Genomic DNA, 17,442 nt, shown 5'->3' with positions numbered 1-17,442 from the left:
GCGCCCTGGACACGCTGTCTGTGTGGTCTGGTTACTGCCTCCCCCTTCTTGTTTTGCAGGCACGATCTCAAAGCTCGGCCATTGCCGTGGCTGCAGTCCGCCAGGGGGGGCAGGGCAACTCCCGGGGTGCGCAGGGCAGCGGCCCCCTCCCCTGGTGGTTGTCAGCATATGGCCAACCGGGGAGGGGGCTAAGGGTGTACGGAGGCCACGTTCGCATTATGTGAAGGGGCGAACCAGTCAGCGCGTAGTCCCCCGGGGGTTTTTGCCCTTCTTTCAAACGTACCTTGCCGGTACCGGGCTGAGCCGCCAGATGCTGTGTGTTAGGACCAACCGTAGATGTGAGGAGCCTTGGCCCACACGATACCTCGCAAGCACCGAGGAGGCGGGAGGGGCCTCAGTGCCCCCGGCAGAAGAGCATTCGCTCCTCTCCCCCTCCTTCTCAGCACGGCCTAAATGCCACTTTCACCTCCCCACCTCTCTCTCTCTGCTCCCGCGCAAGTTTCGGTTTCGGTTGGTGATGAGGGAGTTGGGGGCGGGGCGGGGCAAGCTCCTGCCACATCGATATACGGTTATGGCAATCTGGGGGCAAAAAGAGCACCAGGTATGGGGGCCTGCAGCCTGGGTGTGCCTGGGCCCAGAGGGGTTTTTGGGAGGCCGGGGCAGCCTGCCGTGGGTCAGCCGGGGCCCCGGGATAGTAGCATGGGCTTCTTTGGCTTTCCTTAATGTGGGGGAATGAGGCAATGTGGACAGAAAGGGGGGGCGCGCACGTCATTCCCAGTGCCAGCTGAATAGAGGATGGCCTTCCTCAATGCTGCTTTTTGTGGCTCTTCGTCGTCGCTCTCCCTTGTTCCTCCATGGGATGATGTTACCCAGCGTAGCAGGGGGAAGGGCGCATTGTGGAGAGTACCGGGCTATGGCGCCGCTGTTTTAATGGCAGCGCGGCACACAGTCAGCGGGCAGCTCTGTCTGCTAGCCATCTCGCGGCAGTCAGCTGCTTTCAAGGATCGCAAGGCGCGCACACGTAGGCATAGGGTACCAACATGTGAAACTCACCCCACGGGTTTCGATGCCAGGCTGTAGACCTAGGTAAAATTCGCATTAGTGTCCCACTTGACCAATACTCGGCACCATTAACTACAATTACGTCGCCGCTTAGAATGCCTGCAGTCAGCGTCCCCGGGCCCCAATTTTGGGCTCTTTGAGTCCAATTTTTAAAGCATTTGCTACTGTCAAGACCCATGAACGGCGAGCATTTGCACAGAGGTTCTCCCAACGCCCGATGCCCCGGCGGTGCGTTGCTGCACAGGATGCAAGGGGTCTTGTGGCGGTATGCAGGGTCGGATTTAGGGGAGGTCGCTCATCCAAGCAATTAGGAGTTTGATCAGTGCTGAAGCGCTTAATGTGTAACACCTCGGTAGACCCTCCCTTGGGAGTCAAGCAGATCAACAACTAGTATGTGCGTGCCTGTGAGTATTCTATTAAGATAGGCAGACATTTAGCACAATAACCATACCCGCATAACAAGCAAACTGGTTAGCGTTAACAATGTTTGTCAACAGCAGTAAAAGCATCAACAATTATTATCTATTTTGCTGTGTAATCTCCTTCATCACAGTCTATACTGGCATCCCGACGGGTATAGCAGGGGCATGGGTATTCATTCCTGTGGCAAGCCTCGAGCAAAACATCTTGTGCTTGGGTCATGGTGCCATTGCAGAGCTGATCGGATAGCCATGCTTCGTGTAGCTGTTTATTTTCCCCCTACGCGCTTGGTGAAGCTCATGCGGCCTCAGTCACCCACTTCTCACGGCGACCGTCGGGGCTGATCGCATGTTTTCAAAGAATTGGCTCCGTCGCTGGTTTTACCAACTTCTGAACAGTGTTAATACACTGCCATGTGACGTCTGCCTGATGGCGGGGGGGAGAATTAACTCGTTTCGCGATGGCGCATTGCGCGCTCCAGTTAGGCACAGAGTTCATTGTAATTTTTAAGCATACATGGGGCAGTTATTAAGTTGAGCAGGTGCTTTCCCTTTGCCCTTGGATCGGCACCTACAAGCGAGCGCCAACACTTAGGATTGCTGCGCATGTAAAATGAGCAGAAATTAGTTTTTCGATAGTTCTACACTGTGCGAAACCACTATTACCTGCCACCCAGACAGTTCTTAAAGCCTGGGGAGTTCGACCAGTCTGAATTGATACACTGGTAGCAGTGTGATGGTTTGTAGTTGGGTACGCTCTGTCATTGGCAGCTCTGGAAAATTGCGGTGGCCTTATCAGAAGGGCTTAGGCACTTATTCCTTTACAAATTATGCTCTGATGTGGGGCCGTCGGGTGACTGTGCCACCAGATGACATCGTAGCGCAGCATATGTGGATGGTCGGCTGCCGAAGCAATGTACCTCCTCTCTGGCAATTCTCAGCCTTAGGCAGAATGTGTTGGGGGCCCTGGTGCTTTTGACAAGGCATCCTGAAGGTTGGCGGTCAAGACTGGCCACCCCTTTGCAGTCGGATCGAACTGTAAACCTTGTCAGCGCTCACTTGCTCAGTTAAGATGTCATATTTAGTTGTTGTAAGGCCAGTCTGTGGATCTCTCTTCTCCGCTTGAAACTCAGTATTATTGATGGTCGGACGGGGAAGAGAAGACGTGCTTGAGGTTGCCCGGGCGCACATTGATTCATTAATCCTTTTCTCTGTTGGCAATTCACAGCCTCCTTCAGGATGCGTGGGGCGGCTTTGGCGCGCTTAACACGGCATTTGGAAGGTTTGAGGTCAGGGGGGCATACTTGTGCACGACAGCACATGTGGTAGTATTAGCAGCTGCCCTTGGTAGAAACGTATTTGGGGGCCCACGTTTGGAACCGCCTTGAATGTGAACAGTCCAGCCCTTTCTTGCCCCCTTGGGGTAAGTTACGGTTGGTGCACGGACATACCCTTCCAATTTCTAAATGTGTTTGCATACAATTTTGGGGGATGGTGACGCATTTTAACACAGTAACACAGCAACGGCTCACTAATTTAATATCACTGGAAATAATAGGTGACTCCACTACTTAGCAGATAAGAGGTTCTGTCTCGGATCTAAAAGAAACATTTTAGTGATGTGGTAAGTGTGGAACTCATGGCCCTAGCGGCGCAGGGTGAAGCTTTGCAGGTAGGCACACCGGGGCCGGTAAGCGGAGCGCTGTGGTGCGGTAGTGTGACCATTGGATAGTTTGGCTCTCACACTGAGAAGAATAAAAGGAATTTGCACCTGTGCACTTCACTTAACTGTCACAATGGCACTTGTGACAGCCTGCCATGAGTTGGCACTGTCTGTCTATTTTAGAGATGACCGCAACAGGCATTGTTCAATTCAATTTACATCACTATGGCCTGCTGCCCAAGCCATTCTTATAGCTTTGAGGGCCTTGGAATAGGCGGACTTGTCACGCTTGCACGGGTGTCAGGGTTAGTAGTTGTGGTGATAATAGGAGGGGCAGCACGGCAGGAGCAAGGTATGGTGCAGAGGAAGTGGCCGCCTGACGTGAGTCATGGCATATTGTGGCACTAGTGTCAGGTTGTCTGTTGCACTGCCTTGCGGTAAGGTAGCGCAAGAGTATGCTGATTCTAGTTTCGCGCAATATTGGACGTCTATGTAGGCATCAACGCGAGCAGCTCTAGGCCAGAACTTGCTATGCTGCCTTCAGTTGGCGTTGCGGTGCGACCAAGGACATCTTAAGGATGTTGGGGGCCCTGGGCCAAACATATTTTGGGGGCCCGTGTTCGGAACAGCTCTGAATTGATCATCCATGCCCCCTGCGTCCATTACCCTGTCAGTGCACAGGCACACTTGTACAAATTCCTAATGTGTCTACAGCTAATATCCAGGCATAGTGAGGTATGTTTTCAATTTGGAAACACCAGCAGCACCCCAATATTACTGCAAAAAAAAAAATTCTTTGACACCCTCCAAATTTTCAAATGTGAGGTTCTGTTTTGACCAAAAAAATAAGAGGTTTTATGGAGGTTACATGAAGCAAACACATTTCACTGATTAAAGTCTAAGTCTGCCTTCAATTGGAGTTGCGGTGCGCCTTCCTTAGTGGTAATTGGACAGAGTGCCCGGGGTGGGGCTAATTCATATATTTAGCTTTCAGGGCTGCAGTCCAGAGTTTTTTCATTTTCCGTTAGGTTCACAGATGATGCAAAGGCAGGTAAAGAAAGCGCCTTATTGGAGGTTCCCTCTGATAGCATGAGCCTTTGCACAGTGGGGAGCTGTCACAGTGATATGCCTTTTCTAGGTCACCAGGCATGTTAATGATTATCGATTATCCGATGGAAGGGACAGGTTGCCTGGTATCGGTTACGTCTCTACACTGCCCCAGACAAACTACGTCTATGGTTTCGCCTGGCCATGGCTGGGTTTCACACATATTTTACCTGTTTTACAGGGGGGTATGGTTGATTTCTGTCGATTGGTGGTGTTGCTTAGTTTAATGGTCCCATTTGCGATTGAGATTGACATTCATCGAAGGCATTGTTCAGGGGTGGATCCTTCAGCGGTGCCTCGGTGAGTGACTCGTGCTGGGGTTTGGGGTGCCTTTTCTCTGGAGTTGGGATGTTAGGTGTAAACCTCGGTGTCCTCCTTGGCGCCTGGGTGGCATGCGCTGTGAGAAGTCTGTTTCGTATTGTTGCATTGAACAAAGATTTCGCCGCTTGGCCAGCAAGGTCCTTTGGCCACCAGGAGTTATGCATGTGGCCCATCTCAATGTCCTATTGATGAATGTGCTACTGATGACAAATGGTAAAATGGTTTTCGGTTCTCGCCGGAGCTCAGCAAGTATGGTTTCATCTTCACGGGGCTCTGGTCACACCTAAGTGGGCCAAGATCACACAAAGCATAGGCTGAGAGTGCGGTGTCAGTCATATATGGCGAATTGAGAAACATGCCAGAGGTAGCGAAGAGGACATCACAGACTTGGTCAGTGATAATAGCATGGTTCATCTTTTGTCCCGATACAGGCAAAAGATACGGACAGGCTCTGTTTTGCTAAGAATAGTTATTTTGTCTCCGCATGTGGCATGTGGCTCGTTCGCAGTACAACAAGGTCAATTTTTGTCTCCAACGTGGGATTGTGCGCCGCTATTCCGTTTCCAAAGGGCTCCTGCTTTCGGTACCTGGCTTACGTGCAGGTGACCTGTCTGGCTGTTGCAGAAGTTGATTAGGGGAATGGTCCCAATTGTGGTTAAGCTCACTACTCTTCCTAGGGAGACAATTCATGCTATGTTCAACACGTTAAGGTGACAGTGCCACCAGTTCTGAATGGAGGCATGTTCAATATGCTACGCAGCGATGCCGGAATTGTGACTTCAGTTATCTTATGCAACTAACAAGCATTGTCAAGCCAATGGTATTGGCATGTTGTAGGTGTACTGTGGTTTTGTAGTAGTTACACAGCGGCCATGTCAGAAGCCACAAATTAACAGTCTGCCTTTGCCACCGGTTTCCTGCCCAATGGTGGGAAAGTATAATTTTATACTTACTTAGGAAATTTCAACGCAGTTACAAATAATGACTGCATTGTACAATTGGCTACGAGGGCCTCCATGGAGAACACCTGCGGGCACCTCATAGAATCGGGTACCATGTTCACGGGGTGGCATTCGTCTGCAGCTAAGGGCAGGTATCAGGTCCCTTCAGTTAAGATATATTCACCCACACGTTAACCAGGGCAGAAGGCAGGTGGTAGTAGTTGTTAGCAAACAAGTGTGCTGTGGCACAGTAAAGTTTGGTTAACACTGAATTAGTGCCATAGGGCATCAAGGTATCATATCCCTTTTGGTGTCCCAAGGTTCAGGAGAGGGCAGGTTTTTGCACAGTTGTCCCTCCCTGGTTCCCACAGACTTGTCCGCTCCCTGGTTATCCTTCTATGGGCTAGAACCTGAGACTAGAAGGGGCATCTTCTGCGACCAGTGTCCCAAATATGTTGATAGACATTGCTGGGGTAAGTGCACCTTGAAGGGCGTGATTACTTCGTGGCCTGTCCCAAGTTTTGGGGCATACTGGGTTGGAGTATTAAGTCCACAGTCCTTAGGAATCATCCAGCTTTCCTTCAGTCCAAATAAGGGCAGTTAGCGATTCATCAGCGAGTGGGTAACATACCCGGTTATCAGCGACTTCATGTCCCGGGGGCATGCGCGCTTCACATAAACACAGAGCCGCAACCAGTAGGGAACCAAGTGGCAGAATCCAGTATATCGGTTGAATATTGTGTCCCTCTGGCCAACAGCTGTGTGGAGCCGGTCCCATTGAGGGGTACGCCCAGGTGGTAATTGTGTGCTTCTTAAGGTTCTTATTACCAATACGGCTTGTGGCAGCACACCACGTGGATTGTTTAAGGGTCATCCTGGGACGCATTTACTCAGCCCAGTAGGAGCGTTACAGCTGGGTGGAGCCAGTCCCATTTAGTGGTACGCCCGGGGGAAATTGGTGTGCTCCTTAGGTTCCCATGACCTAGGCAGTGTGTGGCATCTCCCACATCAAGTGTTAGGCACTGGATTACAGACAGTGCGCCCTGTATCGTATCGGACAGATTCTCTGAGCGGGTATGCCTAGTGAGCTTCACCGAAGGGAGCTGAGCGTTTGAAATTCCCATAAGGAATAAGGGATGCAGGGCAAGTGCTGGAGGGCAGCTGTGCTCATTGTCTCATACGCCTGTTATGGACATCCCTGTGCGCATGGATTTAGCAAGTAAAGGGACCGTGCCAGGGTTAAGCATAATCCCCCTCGCCCGCATTGCCTAAGCTGGCAAGCGGGGGTTGGGGCGGTCTCCTAACATGTGAGCTGCTGTCCCAGAGATGCGAGACACATGTGTCCAGCCACACACAGTACTAGATGGGCGGCTGACAGTGTGATCAGCAAATAGGTAGGGCATGTGGTGGGGAGTGTTGCCTACTGCTGGTGCTAACATTAACAGCTCAACTATCCCAGAACCGCGTTCATGTCTGAGGGGCATTTTATCTTGTTTGTTTTTATTGTTTTGTTTTGCTCTAGGTGATGGAGGTAGCTCCCCCTCCTGCCAGACTCGCGGTTCGTGGAAGAGAGATCGGCCCCACCGCGCCTTCTCACTCTCCAAACTGCTACATGTTTAATGTTTCTTTCTGCGAAGAATCGATCGGCTTTTGAAGTGAGAAACGAGAGCTTCCCCCTTACTGCCCCCTCTTAATCCCAGGCTGCCCCAGTTTTCTGCTGGTTTCCGCGCAGCCCGAGCTGCCCCCTCCCCCTCCGGCCCCATTCACTGCCAACACGTGGGCAGGAAAGTGACCTGAACTTCCCACCCAATGGGAAACCGTCTGCATTCTTCTGTTGTGAAGCCTATAGGCGCTTAAAAAAAATCGTAGTATTGTCCCCATTTTGGGTGTGTGCAAACCTGCATTTTTCATCAACCTTTATGCGCCAGTGATTCAAGGTCGGCAGCTACAGTCACTAGATTTACTGGCCCACACTGGTGTGGGAAGTGTGTCCCCCTTTCTTGAACTATGGCCGCTCTCGTATTGGGGAGGAAAATAAATCCAGACTTCCGTCTCCACAAGTCTTTGAAGGGCAGCATCGTAGCAGGCAGCGTTTTATTTTCGGCTGCCCCTTCAGAGTTCCCTTGACGTTTTAGCTCCCGTGGTTTGCTGGAGGTTTCTGATCCTTGCATCTGCATCTCCAGCAGGTCACACGGGCACTGTTCAGGCGAGGTCATTGCTCCAGCCCACCCCAAAGGAGGCTAGGCTGCGGTAGACTATTGCAAGCCGACTCAGCAGACGAACGCTGTGGTGAAGGTGGAAGGACGCAGAGACATAACTTTGGAAGTGCAATAGGATTAGCAAAGTGAGCAGAAATTAATTTACAGCGAGGCTGGGATTCTAATAACACTGATCACGCACAGGGGATCAGGAGGTTTATTGAAAACGCGATACTGAATTTCAGCTCATTAAAGCTAACTGAGTTTTAATCAGAGGTGGAAGAAACGAAAAGCATGGGACCTGTGATACTAGCTGCAAAGGGGACAGTGTTAGATATATGGCTGAAAGCAACAACATATTCTGTAACTTCTTTTGATAGCCTTTCACCTACAGGTAACTGATATGAAATATAATGCACACATCTTAAATGAACAAGCATTGGCATAGCCAATAGGTCTCGCCTTTGGGACCTTATAAGTGTTTAGCCATGCAACAGTTGATGTTCTTGCACCAAGGATATTGTGCTGCATAACTAAACACTTATAAGGTCCCAAAGGCGAGACCTATTGGCTATGCCAATCAGGCGCGCAACACCCATTGGGCTCACCGGGCTTCAGCCCCCCCCCCCCGTCGTGTGTGTCAGCCCGGCTGAGACAGCCTCGCGGGCTGGTGTCCGTGTAATTGCAGCCGGACCCGAGTACTTCACGGGTCTTTAAAAGACCATTTACTCGTTAATGAGGCTTTTGTTGTGGTTTCACTCCTTCTTACAGCCACTCTGCCTATGGCTCAAAGACTTAGCCCCCTCTCGAAATCTTTTTCAGCCCCCCCCGAAATCTTTTTCAGCCCCCCCCCCCCCCGAAATTTTGCTCTAGTTGCCCGCCTGATGCCAATGCTTGTTTTTTTCTGGCAACTGTCTCTATTTAACTTTCTTGATAGAAAACGACCAGCAAAGGTCAGTAAAATACCAGAATCACTTTAGCATTCTCTAGATTCCAGTCCATAGAAATGGTCTTTAAAAAGCACCCATAGACAATAATATTTTTTTCAAATCTTGTATTTTCAGTGATATGACCACCGAAGGCCCTGATTTTATATTAAAAGCAGAGCTTTGGACTAAAGCGTTTCCCGCTGAAAGGCAATTTTTCTCTCCATGTGTTTTCATACCTGGTGTGTCATGCAGTTTGGTGCTTACCTTCCATCCCTGTTAAAGGATAGTAGCTGTGTCAGCACCCAGGCTAATGTGCTGCATAGATAAATACATATAAGGTCCCAAAGTCGAGACCGATTGCATTGCAAATGCTTGTTTAAATTTCAAGCTGGAACTAACGCGCCCTCTCTCCCTGCCTTTTTCTCTGCCTAACAATACCCAGCCCCTTCGGAGCCGGCACTCTCTCCACCCCACCAAAAAACCACAACTGGCATAAATTACTCCGCCGGTGTGACCAGGAGCATGGTGGGCGCTGAGGCAGGGGGGGGAGGGGGCTCGGTGCCCAGACAGCCTCGTGCCCACATTGCTAATTATGCACCCATTTGAATCAGAAGCCACAGTCATGCTAACGGCATATCTCTCGTTTTTTTATTTCTCCTTTCGGAGTCAATTACCCGAGTGCTTGCCCAAATTTCTCCCCCGCTACGAATTGCAAAGCAGCTGCCAGCCTGAGCAGAGGTAGCAGGCAGCTTGCCGAACACAATCACATTTCCTCATATAAATGCAGGCATCCTTTATATGCACGTTTTACACCCCACTTTTTACAGCCTTTACTGCTAGGTATGGCGAATCCCTTCACATATTCAGACTTGCTTAACTCATAAAAGATGCATATTCTCGTCTCCGCTGCCCTGTGTGGCAAAAATAAAGAAGACGCAGGCACACGTGTGCGCACAAACAGGCAGGCAGATTCACAGACATGTCTGTAGGGGCGCGCCTTACAGACCTGCCAGGGAGGTGTTCTGAATTCCTTGCACCCTTGGACTGCTGGCTGCCGGGTAAGTGTATCTAAATTGCCTTTATTCTGCTTTTAAAACGCACATGTTGTCTCTCGGCGATCTGTCCCTGGGCTTAACTTAAAGCACACATATTTTAAATCTAGTTTCTGCAGCCACATCGACCTCTGATCATTTGACAGAAGTCCGCTCAGACAGGGGATGTCGTTACCAAATGCTTGCTGTTGTAGTTTGCAAAAAAAGGTTTCTTTGTATGTGTTTTCTTATTTAAAAAATGTTTTGTTTTGGTTCAGCTTAATGTTGTATTCGGGTGGGACCGGGGACCTTGAGAGATTCAGTTGAAACATCAGTGAGCTCAGCTGTCAGGGGGGTAAAGGAAGGGGTTGGGGCCGCCTAGCCAGGGACATGTTTGGCATTTATTTCAGTGTTAGGCCCAACCAGGTGTGCATACATAAAATAGAAGAAATAATAAAAGCAACGGTCGCAAAACGCACAGAGCGTCATTTGTGAGTGGTTTTCTAGGCATACAAATATTCAGTGCTTAATTTGTATAATATTAAGTGCAGGTGCTCAGATTTATTTTTAGGAGACCACCCCCACTTCCCCGGGCTCTGCCCACTTTCTCCAATGGCTCCACCCACTTCCTTTATTGGCTTCACCCACAAGCCACAAAACATCAGAGCCTCCTCCTCACTTCTTGAGTTTCGTAAGATGCTGAATACCTAGCTCTTTTCATATGCACCACGGGGACCTCACACTTACACACCTGCCCAAGTGCCTGGATACCCTCTCAGGTGATTAGTGCACTATATAAATCAATATAACATAACATATGGAAAGCCTATGAAAACAACTCTAAAGTGAAATCAAATTTGAGAATGTGTGTACATCTCAAAATGCAGCTTCAGGAAAGGTTCATTTGAGGACTTGAGACAACTTGGCACATTGAAGAGAATAGGCTTGTACAGTGCTGTTTAAAAGAAAGGAAAAGATGAAGGAAGGAATACATTAAAGAAGGCAGCATCAAATGCAGGCAGGAAGGGGAGTAAAGGAGTGAAGAAATAAATAAGTAACGGATGAAAGATGGAGGAAATAACAACAGAATGTGAAAGGCAGAAATGAAGGGATAGAAGGAGAAAGGAAATGAACGATGTGTGATGGAAGAATAGAAAGAAGAAAGGATTACAGGAAGACAAGCACAAGGAAGGGTGAGGATAAGAGAGGAAGAAGTTAAAGAAGGGATGAAGGAAGGATCAAGAAAAAAAAGTAAGGAACAAATGGAGGAAGGAAGAAGATATGCACCAAAGGAGGAAGGGTGGGGAATGAATGACGATGTAAGGAAGAAAGAATGAAAAGAAAAAAGGAGGCATGGCTTGAGGTGCTGAGGAAGAGAAAAATAGAAAGAAAGGAGGTCTGGGGAATGGATACAAGCATGAAATGTACTGGGTCTAGGAGGGACAGAGGAAATAATGAGTAATATTGCATATAAATTGAGAGTAAAAATAAATTAAAGTACATTTCTGTGTCCTTAACACACCATGTATGTTTGTAAGTCATACATACGCCAGAGGAGGCCTTGCAACCGAGTTCAAATTGCTGTTATCCAACTCAAAGGCACTCATTTTATCCACCTCAGAAAGATGAAAGGCTGAGTGGCCACACCAAGATTTAAATTTATGACCCAGAGATCAAACATTTCACCAAGAATTGTTACATACACCCAGACAAAAACGCACACACACTCTCTCCCTCTCTCTGTTTTGAAACTCTTCAAAAATATTGAGTATTTTACAAATTATTGTAATTTATCTCAATTAGAACCCCTACCAGTCCATATTCCTTTTTTTCACCACTGACTCTTAGACCCTCTCATGCACCCTGTTTTCCGTATATTGTGTCTTAACATTATAGGCCAGTGTGATTGTTGGGAAACCTGAAGCTCACTCTGCAATCTTACTGACCAACTACTCCCCTGGTTCATGCGTACCATGAGCTGCACGTCCAACAGGCGATGGCGTTCAAGCCAGTGGCCAAATTAATGTATGCAGGGTAGAGGAATGAGAAGGGAAATAAGGGAGTAAAACAGGGCAAAAGGGGGTCCACTACTTCAAACGTGAAAAAAACAATTGTAACAATTGGTAAATATTTTGATGGTCAGTAACATTTGATGGAATCTTTCAGCTTTGGTGTGATCTAAAACTCTTGGACCTAAACCTTTTATATCAATAGAGCATCATGCCTTCTTCACCTGTGACTTTCAGCACTCTGTTGTTTTAAGGCTTGGTCACCTTTTGAAACATTCACTTTTGGGACCCCAGGGGCATGGGCTGTCATTTGTGCAGCCAATGCAGTGGCTGTGAGGGCCCCTCTGAACTCCAACTATTGATGTTTTTACTGCCCAACAGGAACATTTAGGCCCCAATTTCTTTGCTAGCATTAGGGTCCATGGGAGCCTTGCTATGCCACTACCCACCCCCTCTTCGTTTTTGTACCCTTTTCCTGTAAATTTGGGCCTGTGTGATGTACTCCCTCTGTGTACACCGGTCTCTGTAAAGCGCCTTGTTCATTTCTGTTCACTTTGCGCTAGATAAATACCCCACAGACATGCACATGCGTAGAATATAAATCTGAAACGTATAAGTCCACTGTGTTTTAATGTATGAGATAGGAGAGCAATGTTTTTCATCTTCCCTCGAGTCGGACCTACAGCAAACTGAGTGTCAAAGTCAAAGAGCAGGGCCTCCAACCACATCCAACAGCGGGATTGCTGAGATGTGGTTGGAGGCCCTACCCCCTTTCTCAACCACTCGGCACAGAGGCCTCCTGGTGCACTACTGGTTGCCTCCTAGTGCACTACTGGTTGGGTTATAAATAGGGGTGGGCGGAATTTGCGAAAGTGACTTTCGCAAATTATCGCGAAAATGTTAAAAATCTCCGCAAACACGTGGAAATATCGCGAAGATGCGGAAGTTTTTTTCCTGCCCGTTCGCGGTATTTTTTGTGTGGTCGTGGCTCGCCAACTTACCCATGCGGATGCTCGCGGGCGCGGCCATCTTGTTTTCACTCTTCTCGCGGTGCATGATCGCGAGAAGAAAGACGTGATCGCGCGACCAATGAAATTACTGCGGGCGCAAACTGTCGCGAGACAGCGCGAATGGCTACCAACAATCCAACATCTCGTGGAGTACGTGACCGGATCGGGAAAACTTGTCGGCGAACGCAGGGATTCAGGTAAGGCGATCGCGCGCGCGAGAATGTATTATTTTACAGCGCGAGCAAGAAACAAATTATCGCTAAGCTGCGGAATGCGGAAATTTTGACATTTTCGCTCTCTCCGCGGAACGCGAAAATGTCAAATAATCGCAATTTCCGCGAGCGGAACGGAAATTTAGCCCAGGCCTAGTTATAAATTCCTTTTGACTGCTGAGGGTCGTTGGGGGCCAATAACCCCTATTGTCGTCACAAGTAGGTTCCCCACAGTATGATTACTGAGACAACATTGGAGGCCTACCCCCCTTTCTCAATCACTCTGGAAAGGAGCCCCCTGGTGTACTACTGGTTGGAGGTTGAAGTTCCATTGTCTGCTGTGGGTCATTGGGGGCGAAGAACCCCTATTGTCACTACAAGTAAGTCTCCCACTGCGGGATTGCTGAGATGTGGTTGGAGGCCCTACCCCCTTTCTCAACCACTCTGCACAAGGGCATCCTAGTGCACTACTGATTGGGTTATAAATTACTCTTCGCTGCTGAGGGTCGTTGGGGGTCACAGAACCCCTATTCTTGCCACAAGTAAGTTCCTCACAGTGAGATTGCTGGGACGCCATTGGAAGCCCCAGCCCCTTTCTGAACCACTCTGCACAGGGGCCTCCTTGCACACTACTGGTTGGGGAGGAAGCCCCCATTGCTGCTGCGGGTCATTGGGGTCAAGAGATCCTGTTGTTGTGACAAGTAAGTCCCCCACAGCAAGATTGCTGAGACCTAGTCAGAGAACCCACCCTGTTTCTCAACCACTCTGCAAAGGGGTCTCCTGGCGCACTACTGGTTGGGAAATGAAGTCCCCTTGACTGCTGAGAGTAGTTGGGGGCCAAGAACCCCTATTGTTGCCACAAGTAAGTCCCCAGCGGGACTGCTGAGACTAGAGGTGAGTGCACTGGTAAACTCCCCTCCACAGTTGGGTTGGTGGAGATTTTGCTGAACTCTTTCTGCAAATTCTGCGAACTCTGCCAGTGGAGCAGAGGTTACCACACACCCCTAGTTGTAATTCACAGATACATTCAGAGACTCATGCACCCACTCCCTGACCCACTCAGACATTTATTGACCCTTTCAGAGACTCACACAATCACTCATGGACCCACTCAGACATTCATGCACCCACTCTCTTACCCACTCAAAGACTCACACATCTACTAAACAACATATGCAGCAACTCACACACCCACTTTCAAAGGTTACAGTTTGGAAATAAAATGTAAATGAATGTCAATATTCACTGAAAAAAACAAAGGTTACAGGAACATTATAGTTAGGAAATAAAATAAAATAAAGGTAGAAATTCATTGAAAAAAACAAAGGTTGCAGTGACGTTACAGTTAGGATATTATGTTTTTAAAAAACCTCAGAAATCGATTGTAAAAAACAAAGAATACAGGGACGTTATATTTAGACTTTCATTTCACTCATACAAAACTAGGAGATTCAGCAGGTAAGTTACCAGAGCTAACTATAACTGACACCCCTGCAATGCACTGCTTATGAACTCACATATTACATCACTTATGACATGTTCATCCCTAATGTTATCACTGATGACATATATACCTATAAATGCACATGCATATATATATATATATATATATATATATATATATATATATATATATATATTTCCAAAGAAGTCGTTATCCCAACTCCAGAATAACTTCCAGCGGCACACCAGAGGACGAGTTCAATATAGGTTTATTGACTCAAAAACAAAACAGTACGACGCGTTTCGGCGAAGCCTTTGTCAAGCAATTTGACCTGTGCCCAATTCCCCATAGAAATAGGGGTTACCATTAGTAAACAGAAAAACAATACTTCCCACAGATCAACATGATTAGAAAACAGACTAAAAAATGCATTTCATGAACTTAATAAGTAAAGAAATCAAAGGACAATATCCTATAATACGTTAGCACTGCATCTTAAAGCGCCAATGTTTTTCAAGACGAAATTATACTCTGAAAACACAATGCGTTGGAAAATATATCCCACGGAGCTCTCAGCTATTCAGTACTGTTCAGCTGTGGGTCGCAAATGTCGACATAAAATTAAAATTAAATCAAATGTTTGCAACCCTCTCCCACGTGCCTAAAATAAACGTAGATAAATGCATCGGGGTCGAGTCGAGCTCCTGTAATGGTAATGTACCCATTATGTAGTGTGAGTTGTCAATAGCGACATTGCAAGGGGTAGTGTACCCAGCGCATGGCGTGCAGTGACAAGATGTATCTCATACAATAAAATCTGCAGTTGATGGGGGAAGCGTTATAACCTTGCATATATGGCAGGATATGCATAGAACAAACATACAAAATAGTGGACCAGAGATTACCAGGGGTAATGTACCCTGTACTTAACCAATAACATATTATTATGAGGCATGACCACTTCTGTTGCATTCCACTGCCATTCACATAGACATGTATGTTTTTCTGTATGGGCAAAGGTGTACATTTGTTCGTGATGAGAATATATACAGTGATACTACGATATGTGAAGCGTTGAGTGATAAGTGTGTAATAAGTATAAAAAAGAGATAAGATAAAAGGGTAAGGAGGAATGTGATCGCAGTAAGGCCGAATAACCAAATTACCGGTATACATGCCTGTTGCACTCATCATGGTGCATAGGGCACAGAATCTGGGTCACTATATAGGACTAATCCGAAACTGCCCCATAGTGCGATCACTGTCAAAACTACCCCTCATAAAAGTGCAATCAAGTGACGTGTAGCAGCGAAAGTGCTGACACATACAGAAATGGAGAACGAGAAAAATGAGGGAAAAATTATTTATGACCTATGTGGGTTGCCAGTTCTTCCCCGTAATTCATGCCATGTGGAATTTTTGTATTCAGATCTATGATATACTTGGATTCCATGATACGTAGGAGTTTCTCCCGGTCCCCCCCTCTAGGGTGAGACAGGGTCCTGTCAATGCCGAAGAATTGGAGAAGATTTGAATTACCCTGATGTTTTTCATGAAAATGTCTCGCGACAGGATAATTCAAATCGGCATTGGTTACTGCCCTCATGTGTTGTAACACACGTAATTTGAGTTGAAGTTTTGTGCTTCCTACTTATCGTAGGCCGCAAGGACATTCCAGGATATAGACACAGAACTCACTAGTGCAAGTTATGAATTTGTTGATTACTCTTTTCTTCTTTTTTCTACCCTGTCCGGTGAAATAACTGTCTCTGTTGGTACTATTCCTGCAAGCCTTGCAAGAATTGCATTTTTTGAAGCCCTTGGCCGTTCCCAGCCAAGTGGGGGGGGCAGGTATTTGCTGGTAGCTGTGGACCAAACAATCTCGGAGTGATTGGGATTTCCTATAGGTTATAGCTGGAACTTTACCTACATGTTGCCCAATAATAGGATCCATCTCTAGGAGTCCCCAGTGCTTTTTCATAATTGTCCTTAACTGATTGGATCTGCCATTGAAAGTGGTAATGAATCTCGGTGGTCCACTGCTGTCTTTCGACTTATCTTTGGTTGAGAAAAGTGCCTCATTCCGGGTAATTGCTTTAACTTTTTTGCTAGCGGCTTCAATGATCCCATCCTTGTAACCTCTCTGCCTAAATCTGTCCATCATGATGGTATGTTCTCTTTCAAAATTACTGTCAGTGCTGCAATTCCTTCGAGCCCGAAGGAATTCCCCATAGGGAATACTGTTTTTTAGTGGGGCCGGATGGTTGCTATGGGCGTGCAGCAAGGTATTGCCAGCCGTTTTTTACGGAAGAGGTTCGTGGTCATTTTCCCTCTATCAATGGTAATGGCAACGTCGAGAAATTCGCAATATGACTGACTGATGGACTCAGTGAACTGGAGATTAAGGTCATTGTTGCCTAATTCCCGTATGAACTCCAATGCCAGATCCACCGGACCATCCCAAATCAGGAACAGGTCGTCGATATACCTGATCCAGATGGGCATGTGTTCGGTGTATCTGTCATTGACCTCAACCCAGACTATCTGCTCCTCCCACCAGCCTAGGAAGAGATTGGCCAGACTGGGGGCAAAACAAGTACCCATGGCAGTCCCTGCCTTCTGGCGGTAAAGTGTCTTATCAAAGAGAAAGATATTTTCGTTTAGGCAGTACAACATCATTGTTTTTAACATTTGTGTGTGGTCCCATAGAGATATGTGTCTCTCCCTAAGGAAATACATGCACACTTCTACTCCCTTCGATTGTTCAATACAGGTGTAGAGTGAGCACACATCAAGTGCTATCATATGATAGCTCTCCTCCCATGTTATGTCGTGAATACGACGTAGAAAATCAGTACTGTCGCGACAGTAGGATCTCAATCTGGTTACGAATGGTGACAGAAAATAATCCAGGAAAATTGAGGTGTTTTCTAGCAAGCCTCCATTAGAGGATACTATAGGTCTACCTGGTGGTCTAGTGGGATGTTTGTGTATCTTAGGGAGTAAATAAAAACAGGGAATTCGTGGGTTATCAGTTTTTAAAAAAAGATATTCAGCCCTGTCTAGCATCCCTATTTCCCACCAGGATTTTAACAT

The 17,442-nt window shown here is 47.3% G+C and overlaps 1 protein-coding gene across 6 annotated transcripts in view; it reads left to right on the top strand.

Moving 5' to 3' along the window:
• The first annotated feature begins 328 nt into the window (after window positions 1-328).
• Window positions 329-17,442, top strand: part of LOC146772870 (uncharacterized) — a 196,928-nt gene continuing 179,814 nt past the window's right edge. For 2 of the 6 annotated variants that reach the window (XM_085637918.1, XM_085637919.1), the window contains exon 1: window positions 329-601. In XM_085637918.1, coding sequence (XP_085494044.1) covers window positions 454-601 — 148 coding nt within the window. In that variant the 5' untranslated portion in view covers window positions 329-453. Of the gene's footprint in view, window positions 602-9,566; window positions 9,699-17,442 lie in introns of those variants that run through there. The other 4 variants (XM_085637921.1, XM_085637920.1, XR_014972069.1 and 1 more) reach the window with 3 other exon arrangements.

The sequence above is a fragment of the Triturus cristatus genome, chromosome 12, assembly GCF_964204655.1.
Source record: "Triturus cristatus chromosome 12, aTriCri1.1, whole genome shotgun sequence".
In the NCBI taxonomy this organism is placed as follows: domain Eukaryota; kingdom Metazoa; phylum Chordata; class Amphibia; order Caudata; family Salamandridae; genus Triturus; species Triturus cristatus.
The sequence above is the reverse complement of the archived record's forward strand: the minus strand, read 5'-3'. Positions and strand labels throughout refer to the sequence as shown.